Source organism: Bos taurus, chromosome 10, assembly GCF_002263795.3.
Source record: "Bos taurus isolate L1 Dominette 01449 registration number 42190680 breed Hereford chromosome 10, ARS-UCD2.0, whole genome shotgun sequence".
Lineage (NCBI taxonomy): Eukaryota > Metazoa > Chordata > Mammalia > Artiodactyla > Bovidae > Bos > Bos taurus.
This window is the reverse complement of record NC_037337.1, coordinates 58891220-58915279: the sequence shown is the minus strand read 5'-3', so window position 1 is coordinate 58915279 and position 24060 is coordinate 58891220. Positions and strand designations below refer to the sequence as shown.

At 40.1% G+C, this 24060-nt stretch overlaps 1 protein-coding gene and 1 long non-coding RNA gene across 10 annotated transcripts in view; one reads left to right on the top strand and one right to left on the bottom strand.

Annotated features, from left to right (window-relative positions):
• The first annotated feature begins 478 nt into the window (after window positions 1-478).
• Window positions 479-23253, top strand: LOC112448481 (uncharacterized). 3 transcript variants are annotated; one of them, XR_009496214.1, is made up of 7 exons: window positions 479-5515; window positions 6863-7003; window positions 10938-11085; window positions 11570-11729; window positions 12210-13740; window positions 15931-16102; window positions 22421-23253. It is a non-coding gene; the product is annotated as an uncharacterized lncRNA (long non-coding RNA). The 3 variants fall into 3 exon arrangements; XR_009496213.1 differs by having other exon boundaries at window positions 482-3868; window positions 6863-6999; window positions 22421-23252; XR_003036857.2 differs by having other exon boundaries at window positions 484-3868; window positions 22421-23252.
• Window positions 10240-24060, bottom strand: part of DMXL2 (Dmx like 2) — a 166861-nt gene continuing 153040 nt past the window's right edge. For 3 of the 7 annotated variants that reach the window (XM_024998035.2, XM_024998038.2, XM_059890858.1), the window contains 11 exons: window positions 21612-21674; window positions 20733-20819; window positions 20528-20649; window positions 19218-19356; window positions 18489-18549; window positions 18227-18354; window positions 16489-16566; window positions 15064-15155; window positions 14035-14087; window positions 12375-12592; window positions 10240-11697 (listed from right to left, as the gene is read on the bottom strand). In XM_024998035.2, coding sequence (XP_024853803.1) covers window positions 11488-11697; window positions 12375-12592; window positions 14035-14087; window positions 15064-15155; window positions 16489-16566; window positions 18227-18354; window positions 18489-18549; window positions 19218-19356; window positions 20528-20649; window positions 20733-20819; window positions 21612-21674 — 1251 coding nt within the window. In that variant the 3' untranslated portion in view covers window positions 10240-11487. Of the gene's footprint in view, window positions 11698-12374; window positions 12593-13363; window positions 13431-14034; window positions 14088-15063; window positions 15156-16488; window positions 16567-18226; window positions 18355-18488; window positions 18550-19217; window positions 19357-20527; window positions 20650-20732; window positions 20820-21611; window positions 21675-24060 lie in introns of those variants that run through there. The other 4 variants (XM_059890859.1, XM_024998036.2, XM_059890857.1 and 1 more) reach the window with 3 other exon arrangements.

Here is a 24060-nt window from a genome sequence, read left to right as displayed (position 1 = left end):
GGCTGAGTAATACTCCATTGTGTGTATATGTATCACAACTTGTTTATCAAGGCAGATGTCAATGGACATCTTGGCTGCATCCATGTCATGGCTATTGTAAATTGTGCTGCTGTGAACTTTGGGGCAAATGTGTCCTTTACAATGATGGGTTTTCCTGGATATATGGCCAGAAATGGATTGCTTGGTCATATATTAGTTTTATTCCTAGTTTTTAAAGGAATTTCCATACTGTTCTCCATAGTAGCTGTATAAATTTACATAGCCACAAAGAATGTAGAAGATTCACTTTTATCTACACCCTCTCTATCATTTATTGTTAGTAGCCTTTTTGATAACTGACATTCTGAGGCTGGTGTGAGAGGATACCTCACTGGGGTTTTGATTTATGTTTCTCTAATCAATGGATTGCTCTGGACCTTCAGCAGCACAGAATCCACCTGCCATGCAGATGTTGGTTCAGTCCTTGGGTAGGGAAGATCCCCTGGACAAAGGGATGAGTACCCGCTCCAGTATTCTTGCCTGGAAAATTCCGCAGACAGAGGAGCCTGGTGCACTATAATCCACCAGGTGACAAAGCGTCAAACAGTTTTGAGCAGACACAGCACCAATAATCTTTCTTTCCTGCAGCCATTAACAGGTAGGGGGTCAAATTATCTGCCTGTGAACTGAACAAAGGCACATTAATCCAACATTCAGGCTGAGGGGTCGGTTTACTGAGGCAGGGCTTTATGTATGATTATAACAACAGCAACCAAAACAAGTCAAAGAAACAGTCCCAACATGGAGTCAGAATTGGTTCTTCTCTGCAACATTAGTATGGTATATCTATGTGTTTCTATTCTTTTACTTCTAATCTGTGGGTATCGTACTGAAATCTTTTTTGTAGACAGCATGTATAGATCATGCTATTTCCCCATATTTACTTCTGTCGTGTATTTACTTACTTCTGCCCCATATTTACTTCTGAATTGAGGTACTTAAGAGACTAATAAACTATGGCCTGGTAGATGGCCTGTTTTTGAAAATACTATTTTATTGGAACATAGCCACATCCATTCCTTTATGGCTGTGGCTGCACTTGTGCTACAACAGAGTCATGTCGTTGCAACAAAGACTTCATGACTTGCAGCAAGAAACTGTCTGCCTTTCGGCCCCTCAAGTTTACACCACCTATATCTAATGTAATGATCAATGTGTTTTGTTCACATCTACTGTCCTTCTGTTGTCTCATGTGTCCTTTGAACCCTTTTTTCCCGTGTGCTGCTATCTTTTGGAGGAGTGAAAACTTTTATGTAATTTCACCTTATGTTCTTTCTAGGTTAGCAGTTATAAGTCCCTTCTGTGTTCTTTCACTTTATTTAACTGTGTATCTTTATCACAGTCTCCCTCAGCAATATACCATTTTATATGCAGTATTTGACAACATACTTTCATTCTCCTCTCCTGGCCTCTTTGACATTGGTGTCATGTATTTCACCAGTACATATGTTATAAAACCAGAAATGTTTGTATTATTTTTGCTTCAGGGAATCTGATTGTCTTTTAAACAGAGGTAAATAGTGAAGTCAAAGTCTTTAATTTCCCGACATACTTACCTGTGTTCTTAAGTCTTTTGTGAAGGTCCAGACCTCCGTGTAGTACCATTTTCTTTTGGCTTGACGGACTGACTCCTTTATATTCCCTTCGCATTTCTTCTATATGGATGTGCAGTTGACAAATTGACCATTTTCATATTTGAGACTTCATTTCATGTTTAGGGGGAGCAGGCAATCAATTTGTTGGTTGGATTTTTTCTCCAGTTTTATGGACATGTAATATCACGTTAATTTTAATCCATGCAACAGTGATTTTATACATATTTTATGTATATATATAATGTGAAATGATCACAGTAAGTTTACTTAATATCCAACATCTGACATAGCTAAAAAAGAAATCTGTGATGAGAACTTCCAAGACCTAGTCTCTTATCAGCTTACAAATCAGCAATACAGTATTTTCATCTATATTATCTATACTCAGCATGCTGTAACTTAAATACTCAAGACTTAATCTATAACTGAAAGTTTGTTCCTTATAATCACTTTCTTCTTTTTCCCCTACTACCAACAACCTCCCCTTACAACCACCAACCAGTTCTCTGTCTATGAGTTTGAGGGGCTTTATTTTATTTTACTTTTTGTTTTTTATTAGTTTTTAATGGAGTATAGTTGCTTTACAATGTTTGCTTCTTCTGTAGAGAAACTGAATCAGCCATATGAGTACACACATACACCTAATTGGTCTGTATGTGTAAGTGAAGTGAAGTGAAATCGCTCAGTCGTGTCCGACTCTTTGTGATCCCACGGACTGTAGCCTACTAGCCTCCTCCCTCCATGGGATTATCCAGGCAAGAGTACTGGAGTGGGGTGCCATTTCCTTCTCCAGGGGATCTTCCCGACCCAGGGATCGAACCCGGGTCTCCTGCATTCCAGGCAGGCGCTTTAACCTCTGAGCCACCAAACATATACACATATGGACCAAACATATACACATATACACTTAACTGATCACATGGATCACAACCTTGTCTAACTCAATGAAACTATGATCATGCTGTGTAGGGCCAACCAAGACATATGGGTCATGATGGAGAGTTTAGACAAAATGTGGTCCACTGGAGAAGGGAATGGCAAACTACTTCAGCATTCTTGCCATGAGAACCCCATGAATGGCACAAAAAGGCAAGAAGATATGACACTGAAAGATGAGCTCCCCGGTTTGGTAGGTGCCCAATATGCTACTGGAGAAGAGTGGAGAAATAGCTACAGAAGGAATAGACAGGCTTTTGTGATTACAAGTGCAGTGCATGTTGGGGTCCCTGTGTTTTCTTGAATGATAGATTTTTCGGAATCTAGAGCAAGGTGTAGAAATGTCAGCTCCTTGACTGACCTCCCTTGACAGTGTTTGGGCAGGTATTTGGAGGCTGTCCTTTCTTCTGGGCACCGACCGTGTATATTCCCAGGGGTAGGTAGCAGGGTTCCTTTCCTCCAGGCAGTCTCCCAGTTACTGTTTGTAGCCCTGTGAGAATGATAACTAGACCAGTGGGATTTGATTTCTTGTCATCCTTCTAATGGACATGCCTGCAGTCATTAGGAATGCAGAAGCATTTTGGTTTCTTATTGAGGTTTAGGTTTTCTGGTTTTGATTTTTCCTTCAAAGGTGTGAAGATAATATAGCTGTAGCAACTGACTTCCTGAAGTTCCATCTTGGCCAAAATTTACTTCTGCAATACCCGTCCCGGGACAAGTCCTAAGGGCAGCCATTATGGTTAACAGCTTCCCATGCCCTGTGGACTCTAGGTGCCCCGAAGCCCTGGCTGTCCGGTTGTACTGACAGGACATGTCCACAAGTGGGCAGCATTTTTCCACATCCACCTTGGGTTCCTAGTGCAACCGGAGCCTTAGGGAATGTCAGGTTCCTGGGCTGCACCTTCCAGTGCAATGTGTCTGAGCAAACACCTAGGGGCTTGAGTCCCACAGCTTCCTCTCCTTAAAGCTATACTCTCCCGCATTTTAACTAATCCCAACAGGTCCAGAGCGCCCAGATCTAGACACCAAAGTGCCTAGGAAGCTGCACTCTCAGGAAGGAAGCTTGAGCTGGGAACCTTAGCACCAGGAGAGGGTGGAGGTCAGTTGACAATTGCTCCCAAGATCCTCCAGGCCTTGATTTCACTCCAGACTCCGGTCCCAGACAGAGCCGAGCAGGCACTAGAGGTTGAAAAGGGGTCTCAGGAAGGGCACCCTGCCAGGCTGTCTCGACCTCACCCTGTCCCAACCTGGGACACAAGCTTGAGTAGACTCCTGGTATAGGAGAAACGTCAAATAAAGTAGGTTCAAGGGGATACAGTTGGAATTGCTTTTCTTTCTTTTCCTTTGACATCATGCCCATGTTGTATAGTCGATTGGTTGTTCTGTGCTTGTTGTCAGTGTACAGACCTCTGATACAGGTATGATGATAACTATAGGCTGTATCTATGTTTCTGGGTTTTTTTTGTCACAGAGCTTCTTGCAGAAGGTCATGCCCCCTGCTGAGCATAAGGTCCTTGTGGATTATCTATGTCTGACCCAGTTTTCAGTGTATATGAGGAAGCAAAGAGACTACCTCTGTGGATTACCTTTAGAGACTGCCATTTCTGTGGTCGGGTCAGAGGTAGAAACTTCTGTGTGTATGTGAAAAACAAAAGAAAGAAGAAAGTAAAAGCTGGTAATTCTGGTGGATTATCTATGATGGATACCGAGTCCTCTATTTCTGCTAGCCTGGACCCCCTAATTCATCCCTACCCCCTTCACTTCTGGATTTGTCTTTTTTTTTTTTTTTCTGGTTCCCTTGGTACGAGATAGAACTTTCTCAGGGTCTCTCTTTGGGGTATAAATTTGATCCTTCGTTTATTTTTCTTCAGTCCAGAGGGGGACATCATGGGCCCTGTGGTCTTCCTCTGTCTGGCTGAGTCTCTGGAGCATAGGATCCTTCAATTTCCATCCCTGTGGCTTCCAGGGGAATAACATCCCCATCTCTCAGTGGGGTTTTCTCTGGCCAAGTAATAGTCCGTCCCTTATAGGCGGCACATCTTGTTGAAGCTCTAACGTATCGGTGGGGATTTTGCTGTTTCTCTGTCTTGGTTCCTGTGAATATTACTGCAGTGCTCGTGGATGTGCACGTCTCTTTCTGAATGATAGGTTTCTAGGGGTTTACGCCCAGGGCTGGGAATGTCAGCGCCTAGGCTTAGTCTCTCTTGAGAACTTTTTGGCAGGCATTCGAAGACTGTCCATTTTTCTGGGAGTTGCCAGTCCTTCACACCGACAGTGTCGGGGGCTCCCTTTGCTCCAGCCCCTCTCCCGCATTTAGTGCCTGTAGCCTTGTGACGACACCTAACTTGCCTGGTGGATTTGATGTCTCCTTGTCCCTTTGATTGGTATTCCTTCAGGAATCAGGGATCTTGAGTCTTTTTGCCCTAAGTGTGGTATTATGTGATTTTTGTTGTTCCTTCCAGTGTGTGTTGGAAAATATACCTGTGAGGTTGGCCACCTGAAAGTCCAAGGTGTTTGGAATATATCTCTGCAATACCTGCCACAGGACAGGTCCTAAGAACAGTGGTTATCGTTCACAACTCCCTAAGCCTTGTGACTTACGGGTGCCCTAAGCAAGTGTGGTGCCATTATACTTACAGGTAGTGTCCACAAGGTTACAGCACGATTCCTGCCCACCTCAGGTTCCTGGGTCAAACAGAGCCTTAGCCAAAGCTAGATTCCTAGGTTTGAATTTGAGTGGAATATGCCCGAGGCAAACTTCTCAGTCTTGTTCTCTCTGTGACTTCCCCCAGTGCTTTACATGCCAGACCACCAGACTAATCAGATCCCTGGCCTCATCAAAGGGGCTGGACATGGAAGCCTAGTGTGCTGCAGTTCATGGGGTCAAAAAGAGCTGGACACAACTGCGTGACTGACAGACATACAACACATCCTGTCCTATACAGGTAGCCTGAGGCAGTTTTCCTTTAGGGACTGGATAAGAGTCTCTCACAAGCTTATTTCCTCTTGCTCTTTGTGTTAGCCTGCATACTCTTAACTCCCTTAACTTGGGGGGGGGGGGTGTGTGTGTGGGTGTGTGTGTGTAGCTTAAGTTGAAGAATCCACCATGAAGTCCAAAGACATATCTAGTATCAGTAATATGCCTACCATATGTTTCTCAGAGAGTCCATGGGAATCTGTGAGAAGTATTTAAATATCTGTAGAGAAACCCAGGTGTTGCGAGAGGGCATCAGAGGGCAGACACACTGAAACCATCATCACAGAAAACTAGTCAATCTGATCACACAGACCACAGCCTTCTCTAACTCAGTGAAACTAAGCTATGCCATGTGGGGCTACCCAAGACGGGCGGGTCATGGTGGAGAGGTCTGACAGAATGTGGTCCACTGGAGAAAGGAATGGCAAACCATTTCAGTATTTTTGCCTTGAGAACCCCATGAACAGTATGAAAAGGCAAAATGATAGGATACTGAAAGAGGAACTCCCCAGGTCGGTAGGTGCCCAATATGCTACTGGAGATCAGTGGAGAAATAACTTCAGAAAGAATGAAGGGATGGAGCCAAAGCAAAAACAATACCCAGCTGTGGATGTGACTGGTGATAGAAGCAAGGTCCGATGCTGTAAAGAGCACTACTGCATAGGAACCTGGAATGTTAGGTCCATGAATCTAAAGGAGATCAGTCCTGGGTGTTCATTGGAAGGACTAATGCTAAAGCTGAAACTCCAATACTTTGGCCACCTCATGTGAAGAGCTGAGTCATTGGAAAAGACTCTGATGCTGGGAGGGATTGGGGGCAGGAGAAGAAGGGGACGACAGAGGATGAGATGGCTGGATGGCATCACCGACTTGATGGACACAAATTTGAGTAAGCTCCGGGAGTTGGTGATGGACAGGGAGGCCTGGCGTGCTGCGATTCATGGGGTCACAAGGAGTCGGACATGACTGAGCAACTGAACTGAACTGAGGGCAATATTTACAAAACAGTGTAGGGCTGTGTGGGTTTGAACTGAGGAGTGAAACTCATTTGAATTCTTACATTGCAGAGTTTGAGTCTCAACTGTCTTACCTATAAAACAGGGATTCTGAAATCTATTTATCACTAACAATAGAAACAATGCCTCATGGGTTTGTTTTGGGGGTTTTAGCATTGATGTTTTCACTGCTATGGCCTGAGTTCAATCCCTGGCCACGGAACTAAAATCCCACCAGCCACGTGGTACAGAGAAAAAAGAAAAAAAAAAAAAAGAAAGAAACAAGGAAAAGAATTACACTGGATTTTTTTGTCTTTCAGACCAGCAAAAACTGTGGAAATCTCACTAACAGGTCTGCCTTGCAAGAAATGGTTAAAGTTCTTCAAGAGATAGAAAATTATATGGATCAGAAACTGATATCTGCATAAAGAATGGAAAAGAAATAGAAGAAATAAATGTAGGTAAGATCATATTTTTTTTACTCACAACTGATTTCCATATGTAACTGTTAAAGGTAATAACAGAGACAATGTACTAAGATGATGGAAAATGGAAGTGAATGACAGCAACGTTACAGAAGCGGCAGAGAGGAACTGGGAACAGTATAGTATACCTGCACTATCTATGAAGCAGTATAATGTTACCTGAAAGTAACTTAAGTCTGTGGCAAATGTATAAGAAAAATTTTAGAGCAGCCACTTACACTCCTTTTACAGAAGTATAATAGATTTAATAAGAGAAGATAAAGTTGAATCATATTAAATGCTCAACTAACACCAGAGAAGGCAGAAAAGATTTTTTTAAAGTGCAACAAAGAGAAAACAGTTATAGCTGTATTAATATTTACCATGTTCTTATCAATAATCACTTTAAATGTAAATGATCTAAATATACCAGTAAAAGACAGTCAGGATTAAAAAAAAAAAACCGCAACAAAACCCAAGACCCAACACCTACTTTAAAGACACAGATTAAAAGTAAAGAAATGGAAAAAGGTAAACTATGCTAACATGAATCAAAAGAAAACTAAAATAGCTATGTTAATTTCAGACAAAATAGATTTCAGAACAAGTAAAATACATTCACTTTTTTAGATTCTTTTCCCATATAGGCCATTAGAGTATTGAGTAGAGTTCTCTGTACTATACAGTTGGTCCTTATGTTTTATATATGCTGCTAAGTCGCTTCAGTCGTATCCAACTCTATGCAACCCCACAGACGGCAGCCCACCAGGCTCCCCTGTCCCTGGGATTCTCCAGGCAAGAACACTGGAGTGGGCTGCCATTTCTTTCTCCAATGCATGCAAGTGAAAGTGAAGTCACCCCGTCGTGTCCGACTCTTAGCGACCCCATGGACTGCAGCCCACCAGGCTCCTCTGTCCATGCGATTTTCTAGGCAAGAGTATTGGAGTGGGGTGCCATTGTCTTCTCTGATATTTTATATATAGTATTGTGTATATGTCAGTCCCAATCTTCCAACTTATCCCTACCTTCCCTTACCCCCCTGGTAACCATAAGTTGGTTTACTATATCTGTAACTCTACTTCTGTTGTGTTAAATAAGTTCACTTGTATCCTTTTTTAGATTCCTCATGAAAACAATATCATATGCTATTTATCTTTCTCTGATTTCATTCAGTGTAACAATCTCTCGGTCCATCCATGTTGCTGCAAATGCATTTTGGTTTTTTTTTGCTTATGGCTGCATAATATTCTGTTGTGTGTACATGTGTGTGTGTGTAATATATATATAACACACACCACATCTTCTTTAGCCATCTTTTGATGAACATTTAGGTTGCCTCCAAGTTCTGGCTGTTGTGAAACAGTGCTGTAATGTACACTGGTATGTATGTACCTTTTTGAGTTATAGTCTTCTCTGGATATATGCCCAGGAGTAGTATCACTTCATGAACATCAGAATGGCCATCATCAAAAATCAACAAACAATAAGCGCTGGAGAGGCTGTGGAGAAACGGGAACCCTCCTACACTGTTGGGCTGGAATGTAAATTCCAGCAGCCATTATGGAAAACAGTATGGAGGTTCCTCAAAAACAAACTAAAACTAGATTTAGCATATATGATCCTGCAATCCCACTCCTGGGCATATATCCAGAAAAGATGAAAACTCTAATTTGAAAATACATGCACCCAGTGTTCATAGCAGCACTGTTTACAACAGCTGAATGGATAAAGAAGATATGTGTGTGTGTGTGTGTGTGTGTGTGTATATATATATATATATATATATATATAATGGAATACTATGCAGCTATTAAAAAGAATGAAATGCTGCCATTTGCAGTAATATGGATCAGTTCAGTTCAGTCACTCAGTCATGTCCGACTCTGCAACCCCATGAAGTGCAGCATGCCAGGCCCCCCTGTCCATCACCAGCTCCCAGAGTTCATTTGCAGTAATATGGATGAAAGTGAAAGTGAAGTCGCTTAGTCATGTCCGACTCTGCGACCCCATGGACTGTAGCCCACCAGACTCCTCCATCCATGGGATTCTCCAGGCAAGAGTACTGGAGTGGGTTGCCATTTCCTTCTCCAGGGGATCTTCCTGACCCAGGGATCAAACCCAGGTCTCCTGCATTGCAGGCAGACGCTTTAACCTCTGAGCCACCAGGGAAGCCCGTAGACCTCCAGATTTTCATACTAAGTAAACCTTCAGAGAAAGACAAATGATATCATTTATATGTGGAATCTATAAAAAAAAATACAAATGAACTTATTTACAAAACAGAAACAGACTTACAGACATAGAAAACAAACTTGGTTACCAAAGGGGAAAGGTGGTATGGGGGATAAATCAGGAGTATGGGATTAACAGATACACACCACTATATATAAAATAGATAAACAAGGATTTACTGTATAGCACAGAGAACTGCATTCAATATAATGGAAAAGAACTGGAAAAATATATATAACTGAATCACTTTGTTACATACCTAACAGTATTGTAAATCATCTACAATTTTGAAAAATTCTATTATCTTAGACTGATCAAATCACCAGGTACTATTTTAGTATAATACATACAGTGATGGAGAGAATGCAACACATAGAAGTTACTGTATGCAGAACTGAGGTAAGTGTATGTGCATGCTCAGTCATGTCCGGCTCTTTTGTGACCCCATGAACTGCCGCCTGCCAAACTCCTTTGTCCCTAGGATTTTCCAGGCAAGAATACTGGAGCAGGTTGCCATTTCCTCCTCCAGGGGATCTTCCTGACCCATGGATCACACACTTGTCTCCTGCGTTGCAGGCAGATTCTTTACCTGCTTAGCCACTGGGGAAAGCCCCAGTAAGTGTATGTGTATGCTTATCATTTTTGTCGCATTTGTGTTCCTAAGTATTTAGGCATCCTCCCTTTTCTTCACCAGTCCACATGAGCACCATCCCCAGCTTAGCTCCTTCACCAGTGTGGACACCAAAATGCACTCTAACTTCGATCAACAAGAAGATAAAGTAATGTTAGTTCTTACCCTACTGAATCCCAACATTGCGTGCCTTCTGTCTGGTCACCTCTGTATCCCGTTTCCTAAAATGGCTTCTCATATAGAAGGCACTCATAAATATTTGTAAATGAATGAACTGCCCAATATCTTAAGAATTTTCCAATAGTTAAGTTTTATTAAAGTTAAAATGATCTCAACTGTTATTATCAAAGAATGCCACACCAAACTGAGATAAAACTCTAACAAATAACATTTATTTTTCTTTTACATATGTATTTCACAGCCTAAATACCACACTGCCCTCAGAGAAAGGTGCTTTGATGCCATTATATTTTACTATTTACTGCACAGGCATTAAACATTCTCATTAACATGATGAGACAATTTGCTGGTAAACATTTAAACACACAGACACTGGTTTCAATATTTCAAGAACATATTTTTGGTCATAACCAAGAAGTACATCAAAATATGACAACATTGGCTAATATTTTTCAAGCAAATAATATTTAACTCTGCATAGTTTATACAATAGGCTGTGATAATAAATAATATCACCAATCTCATCAACTATTAATTGGCCACAAAAAGCCTAACATTCATTTTAATTATAATATGAAATGTTCTACTGGTGTAGTTTCAACATAGCCTTCAAATGTTGTGAGTGTTTAACCTTAAATAGTGAAAAGAAAAAGTACTAAACTGGACTAAAAAAAGAAATATTAACTTGGTATGGTTTGGTTAACTACAAAAATGTCATGTCCAACTATTACATTCCTAACATGAAGGCAAATATTTAAATAGAAAAACTAGCAGTCCAAAAAATGTGAATGTGCAAACTGTGAGGAAAACATTGCATTTAAATTTGCACTCATTTGCAAATTACAGTACTAGCTCAGTATAAACACTAACAGGAAAAATATTCAGCAGGAAAAGAATGGGAACCACCTCTCACAGCAGAGAACAAGTCACTGCACGGGGCTCCAAAGCTTAGAGTGTTTCTGGTGACCTGGAGCTTCTAACTCCTTATGACTGTTCTTCATTCAACAAAGGAGACTGCAGGCATGCTACAATCGTGGTAAGAATAGGAAGAAAAACCTGAAACAGCAACATTTTCTTCCTAGATTTGGTATAAACGTCCTTCTCATTATTATAACTTAGTTACAGGCTAACTTCTAACCTTGATTGTTTTCTGAGTCAGGTTTGCTAAATGCTGTAAAGAATAGCTACCCTTCATACAATACTAGGTTTTGCTTTATTTAAATATTGTCAGCATGATAAAGGTTACATGCACAGTCATTCTACCAGCCCACATAGGCACAACGCGGCCTAACACTCACCTTTGATCAGATTCTACACAGAGATTCTCTGTATTGTTTTCAGTGGGTAAACAACTGCTTGGAAAGCAGAAATGCCTAACAATTTCTGCAGGGTGTTTTTAACTGAAGTGTTTATAAAAATAAAGCCCCAACCTTTAAGCCTACAGAATGTCAAGAATTCTATGAGGGATGTTAAAAGCACTGGGCAAAACCCTGGTTTTCAATGTCCCGTCTGCCCCACAGGAGAAGATCCGGTTGCCCTGGGTGATGTTGATCTGCATGACTCCAGCCCCCAGGTTCCTGAATATGGACTGTTTAGCGTGTTCATTTTTAAATGAATGAATTAGGCCATGGCCTGTCAATCTCCAAACCTAGTTTAGAGGAAACCGTGAAAACAAAAACTGTAAGTCTTTTAAGAAAGAGATGAGAAACTTTCAAAAACAAGGCCTTCACTTGTGTTCTCCCAGCCCAAATGACCTCTTTAAAGCCCAACCTTCCCCTTAACTACCTCTTTCCCAACAGCTTATTTAATTAGAAATAACACCACTCACAGGGCCATTTACTATCTTTACAGTTCCCTGTACCTTCTTTCAAATTCCTTTTTTTCACATCCTCTTGTTTCATATTAACCATATATAACCCCATCTCTAGTTCAATTAAGTACATTCCTCACATACTAAGCTTTGGCCCTGGGGCAGTATAAAAGAACAGTACTGCCTCACTTATCTGGAAACCCCAACTGTGCAAAATAGAGTCAGGGACTGGAGACAGAGGTGGGGAGAGGGGAGGAGGTCCCCAGAAACTCCATGCGTTAATTAAACACATAGAGTTCTTTAAAGCTTTTTATGACCTGAGAGTATACTGAGTTCATCTGGTTTTCTAGGTCCTAACAAGAACCACACGGAAAGAAGGAAGGAAGGAAGCAAGAGACAGACGGTGTTCGCACAAAGAGGGTGGTTAGTTTTTTGCTTTGGTTCCCCTTCCCAATCAGCCTTGACAGAAGATAAACATAATAGCACATTTGCACATCTCTCATATAATGACTCACCTTGATGTTACCTTCTGCTGAACCTGTAGTAAAATATTCCTCACAGGGGTCGAGAGCCAGTGCCTTAATAGCAGAGTCATGCGCCTGGAATGTGTGCATGAGCTGTCTCTGCCTGATGTCAAAAATGCAGATATATCCTTTCCTGCCTCCAGATATGAGGAGTTGCTGTTTTGGTGCATACTGAAGCACCGTGGCACCATGATCGTGGCATGTGAAACCTGGAGAGAAACATCAAGAGCCTTTCCCAAACCATGTCTACTTTGGTACTGCTGGTAATTTTTAAATACACATTTCAGTAATACAGAAATTACTGTCACAGTTTCCCTTCTAAATTTCTATAATCATGATCAAAGTAAAAAGATTGCAAGCGCTGACAGAAAAAAAACTTCTTATTCATAACCTTAGTATGAAAACACACATATACACAGGAAATTTAAGCCCTAACTAAGCTATACTGTCTCCTAAGAATGCAGAAGCCAAAATGCAGAGGAGAACAAGCTTCTCAGTGATACTCGATGTCTTTACTAACACCCACCAATGACAACAAGTATTTACCCTTTCACAGTCCCTGTCTATACATAAAGCCTTATCAAAAACTGTCTAGAGACAGAAAACCATATTTAATATCCTGTGATAAACCATAATGGAAAAGAATGTATGTACAACTGAATCTCTTTGTTATATAGCAGAAATTAACATTGTAAATCAACTATACTTCAAAAACACTGTAAATCAACTATTCTTCCTAATGAAGTAATTAAAACTACACTAGTGTGAAAACTGCCAGCTACAAATTAAGAAGCTATCCTTCCTGGGACTCTCTGCATTCTAATATGATTAAAGCCTTAATATTAATTTAAAAGATGTTAATAATTATTCACCAAAACAATTTTTTCAATCAAAATTGAAAATTACATCTCTCAAATAATACCTCTTCATCATAAAAGAAATCTTTAAGTCCACCTAGCTTTGTTTAACTCAAAACTTACTAGAGCTTTGAGCATTTTTGGTGGTATCGTGTGGAAAACTGATCTTTAGGATGGCAATCTGGAAACGCTGTCACAAAAGGAATAATGTTCAATTGGCATTGTTCATATTTCTAATTCATCATAAGGTTGACTTTCATTTTATGGTTAGGTTTAATTCTTTAAAATATGATCTCATTTCTGCTGAGCTCAATAAATACTTTGCCACTAACTCCTTCAGCAGCCTTGACTCTGGAACCATATGGACTGAAGCCCACAGGCTCCTCTGTCCGTGGGATCCCACAGGCAAGAATACTGGAGTGGATTGCCATGACCTCCTTCAGGGGACCTTCCCAACCCAGGCATCGCACTCTTGTCTCCTGTGACTGCTGCACTGGCAGGTGGGTCCTTTACCACTAGCACCAACTGGGAAGACTTGATAGTAGCACCACTCCCCATACCATATATTCTGAAGGGAATACAACACAAAGATTACTCGAGCCTAGCTGGATGTCTGAGACCATACATATTTACCTCAGCAAGCCAGCCAGCATTCCAATTAACTTTTAGAATTTTATTCATTCTATACATTTCTCCATTTTTAACCCATGAACAAACTGTACACACTGAATTTACTAGTTAAAACCAGGAAAGCACTCTTTCACAGCATAATGAAAATCGAAGAGTTGACTCACCATGAATGAGGCTGTTTCCAGGTGTTATCAATGTGTCCCAGAGGCATACATTTCTAATAAAAATACATCATAGACAAGTTGTTCTAAATCATCACTGGGATTTACATCAAATATTTTTACTTATTGAGTCTTACGGTTTTTTGGTTCACTTACATTTATAAAGCAGTGATTCTCAACTAGGACGAGGGTAGTAGAGGTTAGGACTGAGGATATATCACTTCTAAGAGTCTATCCTTTTCAAACTACAGTGTTCTGTGTCTCACATGGGTCCCACCTGACTCGTCCCCATCTCATCTCCTGGCCCTCTCTCTTTTCCATTATTACTCCAGGGAAAATGAGACATTATTTCCTGAGTAGAAGAGATGCTTCTCTATCCCTGGGCATCAACACCACAGGGAAATGAGAGGTATCATTCATGGGCACATGCTGTCAATGAAAACAATCGAAGGCAAAGAAAACGTTGAGAATGCTGCTAAGTCGCTTCAGTCGTGTCCGACTCTGTGCTAGAGTCTCAAAAATCTACCAGTATTTAACACCGGTTAAAAAAAAATTCCACATACTTATTAGTAGATTACATTGGGAGTAATTTTTGCCTCTTTCTGATAAGGAAAACTGCTTAAAAGAATTTGTAACAGTTTTTGTATTTCTGAGGTTGTAAAACCTGACTAAATATAGAAATCCATACTTTCTGGAGAAGGTAACGGCACCCCACTCCAGTACCTCTTGCTTGGAAAATGCCATGGACGGAGGAGCCTGTTAGGCTGCAATCCATGGGGTCGCTAAGAGTCGGACATGACTGAGCAACTTCACTTTCACTTCTCACTTTCATGCATTGGAGAAGGACATGGCAGCCCACTCCAGTGTTCTTGCCTGGAGAATCCCAGGGACGGGGGAGCCTGGTGGGCTGCCGTCTATGGGGTCGCACAGAGTCGGAAACGACTGAAGTGACTTAGCATAGCATACTTTCTAGCAAGAGTGCCTTTCTGCCTAAAATAGGCTTATTTCTGGTTTGCATCTTTGTCAACCCACCTATTATCATTGGAGTGTCCAGATGTGGCAACTAGACTTGAAGAGGTAACAAATGCAAAGTCACTTGTGGCTTTACTGTGGCACTGCCAGCTCTGTGGGAACGAAGTGCAGCTGCTGTTATCTCAGAACCCAGTAAGATGTGGTACAGCACACACACACACACACACACACACACAGCTCTGCTAATCATTTACTACATGCAAAAGCTGTAGACAGTTTTTAAAATCCAGAATAAAGAGTAAATGATAGGATTTGCTGTCATCTGCACATTATTTGGCTAATATCAAACTTAAAGAAGTTGGTAAAAACATGGAATTAAAGGTGACTTTTTTAGATTATGTAACAAAGGGATAAAACAAGTACATGAATTTAAGCAAGAAATTTAATTATATTAAGGGTCCAGGCAATTTTAGTGCTTATCTCAAATACATTTAATAAGCTTTAATAATATTAAATCATAACAAACAGCCACCACCCAAAGAGGAACAACTCCTACATGCCCATCTAGTCTTAGACCTGAAGGACTCAAGTCAAACTGTAACCTTAATATAGATACCTAGCTTCCTTACCACCTCTGTGGGCCCTGCCTTCACTCCAGGTAAAGAGCAATAATAAAAAACAAAGTCAAAAGTAGTCCTGCAAAATAATCCACAGGTTTAAGGTTGCCCAAGACTGCCTGAGGATGTTCCAGAGCTGTTCCAGGATGTTCCAGTAAGTAGCAAACCACTTACTGAGACAGACATGACTCTCCTTTTTGTGTCAGGTGTGGAAGAACAGAAACTTGGAGGTGAGGAGTCAGGAGGAGGAGCAGGGTATTTAAAATAAAATAGACATTTTTCTGTTTGAAATTATTTTGGTATATTACAGAAATGACAAAGGCCAGAGGGTAGATTGAAGGTCACTTCCACTTCCATAAAGACTTTATGACACAGTCTATAATGTATTAATTTAAGAGAAACATCTCCAGACATGCTCATCTGCATCATCAAATGACTGAAACGGGATTTGGATTAATGGATGAAGTCACTTTTAAAATCTAGTAAGTAATATTCTGGAGCAAACTGGCATGCATGGAACTGTCTGGTTCTTATTATAGTACCTAAAATGAATCACTATAAAATTCTATCATTAAGAAGTTAGAGATTTCAAAATGGATAAAAGTATAATAGAAATGTGTCTTAAATAGTACTACACACAGGGAAGGTCCCTAAAAATTTTCAAATACAATGGTTTTCACAGCTTGAAGGATGACCAAAGTCTTTGGTTATTTTGACCTAGAATGAGGGCAATGGGTGGCTGGGCTGTGGTTCCTGCAGAGCGGTCCCTTTCCCAAAAGATCTACCAGTAGGATCTGCTGTCTGAAACAAACACTTCACAAACAAGGCAGCCTCTGCATGTACCCCGGGAATACTGAGTGATACTTACAACGTAAGGTTTAGGATTTGATGCAGTTTGGTTTACTTGCCAGATACTCAGAAAACCCTCTCCATCCGCAACACCACACTGTAAGAATAGTGTAAATATTAAATACAGCTTCTGAGTAGCCATGTCAAAGGTAAAATCACTTATCAAAAGGAGAGTCACTCAGTCCTACTTTACCAACATCCTGCCTGCACGTACATTCCTGCTGCTGTAGTTCTCAGTTCAGTCGCTAGTTGTGTCCGACTCTTTGTGACCCTATGAATCGCAGCACGCCAGGCCTGTCCATCATCAACTCCCGGAGTTGACCCAAACTCATGTCCATTGAGTAGATGATGCCATCCAGCCATCTCATCCTCTGTCGTCCCCTTCTCCTCCTGCCCCCAATCCCTCCCAGCATCAGGGTCTTTTCCAATGAGTGAACTCTCTGCATGAGGTGGCCAAAGTACTGGAGTTTCATCTTTAGCATCATTCCTTCCAAAGAAATCCCAGGGCTGATCTCCTTCAGAATGGACTGACTGGATCTCCTTGCAGTCCAAGGGACTCTCAAGAGTCTTCTCCAACACCACAGTTCAAAAGCATCAATTCTTTAGCGCTCAGCCTTCTTCACAGTCCAACTCTCACATCCATACATGACCACTAGAAAAACCACAGCCTTGACTAGACGGACCTTTGTTGGCAAAGTAATGTCTCTGCTTTTTAATATGCTATCTAGGTTGGTCTCAGGAAACCCCAAGTACTGAAAATATCCTGCCACCTTTTAAAGGCTTTTCCATGCCTATTTCACTGCTTTACTCCAAATTTCTACAGTATAATTTAGGGGAAAAAAAAAAACTGGTTTCTCTCAGGTGCCTGACTTCACACAGGGGTACCATCAACACATGCAACAGAAACAGAATTCTTTACAATCACAGAATATTTAGTGTATCTGTAAGTGGATGATTAATTGATCCACACAAAATTCTGTGGATTTATGCTCTTATTGAGAGCCAAAGGGCTATATAAACAGACACCAAACTGCCTCAGTTCAGTCGCTCATTTGTATCCAACCCTTTGTGACTCCATGGACTACAGCACGCCAGGCTTCCCTGTCCATTACCAACTTCCAGACCTTGCTCAAGCTCATGTCTATCGAGTCGGTGATGCCATCCATCTTATCCTCTGTCATCCCCTTCTCCTACCTTCAGTCTTTCCCAGGATCAGGGTCTTTTCAAATGAGTCAATTCTTAGCATCAGGTGGCCAAAGTATTGGAGTTTCAGCATCAGTCCTTCCAATGAATATTCAGGACTCATTTCCTTTAGGCTGGACTGGCTGGATCTCTTTGCAGTCCAAAAGACACTCAAGAGTCTTCTCCAACACCACAGTTTAAAAGCATCAATTCTTCGGCATTCAGCTTTTTTTATAGTCCAACTCTCACATCTATATATGACTACTGGAAAAACCATAGCTTTGACTAGACAGACCTTTGTCAGCAAAGTGATGTCTCTGCTTTTTAATATGGTGTGTAGGTTGGTCACAGCTTTTCTTCCAAGGAGCAAGTGTCTTTTACTTTAATGGCTGCTGCCAACATCTGAAGTGATTTTGGAGCCCCCCCCCCAAAAATAAATCTCTCACTGTTTCCATTCCAAACTGCCTGCTAAGCTTAGATCTATAGTGACTGAATTTGTTTTTAGATGTAGCTTTACTAGCCATTTATTCACAAATATTTTCAGATGAATTTAGTAGTAACCCCCTAGAACTAACCTTGTTTCCCTGTGAATTAAAATATAATCTGGTGACTCTTGCATTGCCGGCTTGGCGGAAACAGATAAGCTGCTGAGGTCGTGTCCACTCAAACATTCGTACACTGCCATCCTGAGCACCCGTAAGATCTGAGACACAAGAGGAAAAGCAAAAACTTAAGATATAATGCTTAGGAAAGGGTTCCAATATTTCCAATTCTATAAGCCAGCTTCAAAATGACAGCGGCCACTCACAGTTCTTTGACAATGAATAAAACACTTACAGTACTGATGGACTGGGTGTGACGTCATTCTTTTAACATTATGGAGATTTCTTTTCATAAGCTTTAAAAGAAGATGAAAATGAATTTATATTGTGGCATCACACAAGAGATAGGAAGGATATGCTTCAGGCCACGTCTAATTCTATAATTCTAATAACATTTATTCTCTCACACTGGATTATTACTTAAATAAACCCTGTTGTGGATTTTCTGACCCCCTAAATACGTGACACTTGTCTGAACAGGCTGGGGAAGCACAGTCACTTGATGGCTTGGCCCTGGTCTGTGTGGACTGTGAGGACACCGAGCGGCTTCATCTAGGGATAAAGGGAACTCTCCTCCAAGTGCCCGTCCCTGAGGACAATCAGAACTATCTCCAGAGTCTTCAGAGCAGAACATGAGAATGGGACCCCTTAACTACCATGATTAACAATAATGTCATTGGTGCACTTTTCAAACACAGAGTAGACAAGAATTCTTTCCTTCTCTGTTTACCACCATGTGCCTCTCAGTTTGCTCATTTATAAAATGAAAATCACCTAGGTTGTTACGAGAAAAAAACAAGCATGCACCTGTCACATATTCACAGCACGCTAGCGAGCGTCACTGTGGTTACTACTGCTGGCCAGGGCTCAGCTCTGCAGCCCACCGTTCTTCTGTCAAAGTGACTTACACCTATTTTCGAGCGAGTCCATATGCAGAAACCATACCTAATAGTAAATGACATACCACACCAGCTCCAGTGCTAGTCTGTCCACTGCCCAGCCATGGCAGAGAGGAAGACGGATGCACCTGACTTGCTGAATAGGAGGCTGCAGTGGGTTGATAAAGAGTTGTAGTGGAACCACGATAATCAATATCATCTGAACTGTGGAAAACATTCGTGTGTTACTGTCAAAGTTCCATTTTTCAACACAAATTCCAATTACAGACCTTTTTATCTACCCAAAGGACAGTCTTTATTTTAAAAAAATAAAATGAATAAATATCCATGAGGAAAACTTAGGTACAAGTCCCAATCATCGCCAGTTTTAGTACTGGTTAACTTTTTGCATTTAGGCAAAATGTAAGTTAAATGTTTGGGGGAATTTTGTTGTTGTACAAATTAGAGCAAATGTTTGTTTTGAAGTATTTAACACAGATTGGCTTTTTATCCTGTATAGAAAAAGATTGTATGTTCTCTTCAAGTACAGATACCCATTTATAAAATTCATACATTTTGAAGAAATCAGAGTTAAAAGTTTTCCTAGAGTGAGGTATTAGTTATCACATTAAAATGTTAATTTTTAATTGTTATATAACACAGTTCCATCTACCCTGAAGTATGACTGCAACTTAGTTATATTCTATACTAACAAGCGAGAACCAGAACAGTGGAAGAGGCTATCCTGGCACCATTCCCAGTACATAAAATTTCCAAGAGTCTGGAGAAAAGAAGAGGGAGGGCAAACGTGGAGGAGACACCCCAAAATAGGAAAGTGTTCCTGCACTCTTGGTGCAGTGTCCAGAGTTTTACTGAAAAGTAAGGCTGTCTACATTTTTATCTTAAAAAAAAAAAAAAGGTATGCTTATAAGGAGATATGCAAGAAGAAACACTGAAAATTAGTAAATATGACTCAGTCTACTTAATATATTTGTGTATTCTGCTTTTTACAGTAATTATGCAAATCAGGTAAATTTATTTATCACTGTGTAAATTTCTGACATTTCTTTGGAGTTAAATGTCAGTAATTAGCATTAGGCTTTGAGGATTATTCTGACTCAAACCCTAGGAGTAGCTCAGGGTCTAATGGAAGAAGTAGGAGTACTTTGTATACTGAAGTAAAGGAGAGCCTTTATTGGCAGCTAAACCAATTATGTTTGTCTCCTTCCCAAATGAAGGGAGAGAGACACAAATAGTTTTCGAGACAATTCAAATCACAAGCATAACCATTTAATAGACTCTTTGAAGAAAGCTATATTTAAAATTGACTACTATACCCCATGCAAAATGTTTTTGGTGTTAAATAAAATAAATTGACTATATAAGATAAGCAAACCTTTTGGATTCTCTGTCATATTCTTCTCCAATCCATATGTATGATTGACAGGCCAGTAGAGAAGTAATATCAAGTTCTTGTACATCATGTGTTGAAGCCAAAACAATTTCATTACAGTTCGCCTATAAAGCAAAGGCAGAGTCAATAACTGAGCAATTTCACTAAATCAAAGTACTACATTCTTCATAATAACTGAAGCATTTACCTTATTAATGGAAAATGCCATGATCATATCTGACTCTTTATGAATGATTTTTGCCTTTCCACCTGGATAGCCCAGATCTGCTTCAACCTACAAGACACATGTCAGCAGTTTTAGTTGTCACAGCACAGCTTTATAAAGATATACATATGTCCCACAAAACTTAAAAGGACAAGAAGAAAATGTAGCAGCAGCAAGAAAGAAGGTACCAGTAATTTTAGTGTGTTGGTAATTAAATGTGGAACTAGCTTTGATTCTCTGATGCCCTGTAATCACCCCAATTACAAAATTTCCATTTGATTACAGGATATTGAGTAACTGTCACAAAAGATTAGCTAACATAATTTTCATTAGTGTTTATAATGGAAAATGTGTCTCTTGTCTCTTCCCAAAGTGCACAAAGACATAGCAGCAAGAATGTGAGAGAAAAAGACACAGAAAGACGATGGAGTCATGTAAGAAATGATATATTTTTAAATAAGGGTGATGAGATAGGAGTAAGAAGTTGGAGAGAAGAACAGTTATAAAGGAATGAAGGAGATGGATGAGAGGAAAGTGTTATGCTTAGAGTCAAAGGTGACAGGAAGGAAACAAGAGGCAGAAGCAAGGAGGAGGAAGCATAAAACAATCACGCTTTAGAATAGATTTTGAAAAGGGACAGAAGTGAAGACGGGACAGGAAGCAACAAGGAGAAGAACCAACTGCAAGAGAGCTCAAGCCTGACACAGTGGAGCATCTCCTACCCTGTGCCACTGAGGTTGTGGGAGCAGTGAGCACTCTGACTAGTTAGCCAGCTGGGCAGATCATGGTTAGTATCAGAGATGAGGGGTTAGCTCCTTGAACTTTAAAGAATGAGCTAAATTTGAGAGCATGGAATACTACCTTGATGTGGCAATCTTCTGCTACGCAGTTTTGTTTGACCTGCTTCACATGTTCTTCTATAGACTTAAACAACACCACATCGTCACAAATGCAAAACACACGCATGAAATGGAATTATAAAAAAAAAAAAAGAAAATCTTCAAATTGAAATGGACGCTCCATCACTTAAAGATGGTAAAAATGAATTTACAAGCACAACATTAAGAATTAAACTGAGTAAAATGTGATATCAGATAAAACACAACACAAAACAGGCAAAATTTATGTATTATACATTTAAAAGCAATTTGAAAATAAAAATTCATTAAATTCATTATTTGTATGTCAGTTATATAACTTGGAAGTTCTAACTGTAAACTCAAAAAAACCCAAAATTTTGAAAAATAAAACCTATTTATACAAGCAGATGCATTCTCTACTATAGAGATTCCTATCCTTATAGGGGTTTATTTCAAGTAAAAAATGAAAATTTTTTTTTTCTAAACACAGATTAAAAGTACTGATAATTATTTCATTCTTACTCAGAAGGAATATATCCATGAAGAGAGATCCAAGGATTAAAATTCACATCAACCATTTACTACACATAATCTTAGGATTTTTCTCCTTACAAGTACATGTTTGATGAGCTGAGGCTTGGGAAAGGAATCACACAAATAACTTTGCTCCTGGTTGATGACAGGACCATTAGGGATGCCTACAATCAGAAGTGGTATTTCTGCTCTGCTGTGGAAACCGCTGAAGGTTTCATCACAGCAACATATTCCTCCTAATACCAAAACTTCCTGAAGTGCCTGCTTCTCTTTCAGCCAACATGCCCAACGCCCCACGCCTTCTGTGACTGCCCGAGGGCTGCTGCAGCTGACGCTGAAGGAATGGGACCATGTGTGCAGAGGGTGACTCAGCAGAAGCCAACTGCTGAAGACCCTATCCACCTTTAATCAAGAGGCTAAGCTTCCCACACTTACCGATTTCACAAAGACTTGCTCTGTAGAGTAGTCTCTAACATACTCAGTGAGTAAACATATCTTCTAGTGATTCTAAAATTTCAGCATTTCTCAGAATTTTATTTTTATTAAGTGATTTTTAAAAAATTAGCCAAAATTTTAGCATTCTTAGGATTATTTTGCCAATTTTGGTAATTAATTCACTAGATTTACCAAACCTATAGACCACCAATATCCTATTTAATAATCTAAAAAGATAAACCACTCTTATTATATGGGTAGTTTTAATAAATTTTGCATATTTCTGAACTAAATTACCAATTTTATTTCGTCCTAACAGCCTTAACATTGTTTTTATAATGTTTTTTCATAAATGAAAACCATTTTTTCAGCAGATCTGTGCTAGTCAACACAATAGCCACTAACCACATGTGGCTGTTTAAACAAAATTAAAAATTCAGTTCCTCAATCACACTAGCTGTATTTCAACTCAATAACCACATGTGGCTCAATAACCACATGTGGCTGATGACTACTATACTGTACAGAACAGATACACATTTCCATCGTCACAGAAAGTTCTACTGGACAGTACTGAACAAGACACTGGGCTTCCCAGGTGGAGCAGTGATAAAGAACCACTTGCCAATGCAGTAGACACACGAAATGGGAGTTCAGTCCAGGGTTGGGAAGACCCCCTGAAGGAGGAAATGGCAACCTACTCCAGTATTCTTGCCTGGGAAATTCCATGGACAGGGGAGCCTGGTGGGCTTTATTCCATGGAGTCAGAGAGTCAGACACAACTGAGCGACTGAACACAAAGCACGAACAAGATATTGATTTCATTCAACAATTTAAATTCAAAGGTACAAAAGGGTACATGATAAAAATTCTTCCGTGTAAACCCCCAGCAATGTACTTCCCATCCTGGAGCCAACGAACACTTACATAAGCAGCATTTTAAGAAACGTTCAATTTATGTCTGTCCCACATCCCTGTACCTGGAGAGCCTCTTCTGGTAGAAAAACAGAAAAGTACATACAGCTTGGGCTCCTGATTCCAAGAGCACAGAGATGGAGGGACATAGAGAAGTGGAGGTAAGGGGCAGAATCAGGGAAACTTTTGTTAAGAATGAGGGAAACCAGAAAGGAAACAGCAGATCCTGAATCGCAAGACAAGTACTGAGGGTCTGATCAACCCTGACCCTGGCTTCCCACAGCACTCTGAGGCTCTGATGATTCAACAAAACAAAACTGTCAGAAACCTTATGAACAACTAAAGCATACTTTCAAGAAATCAGTCAATAATTTGAAGAACTAACACTCAGAAAATTGATCCTTCAATAAACTGGCTTGAACTGGCTTTCTGTGAATAACAGAGCTCTAATTAAAATTGCAATATCTTTTAAATCTATTTCTTAGACTTTCTATATCTTACTTTATGGGATTTGGACTCAGTATCACTATAGAAAATGCAGTAAACAACAGATTAAATGAGAGGAA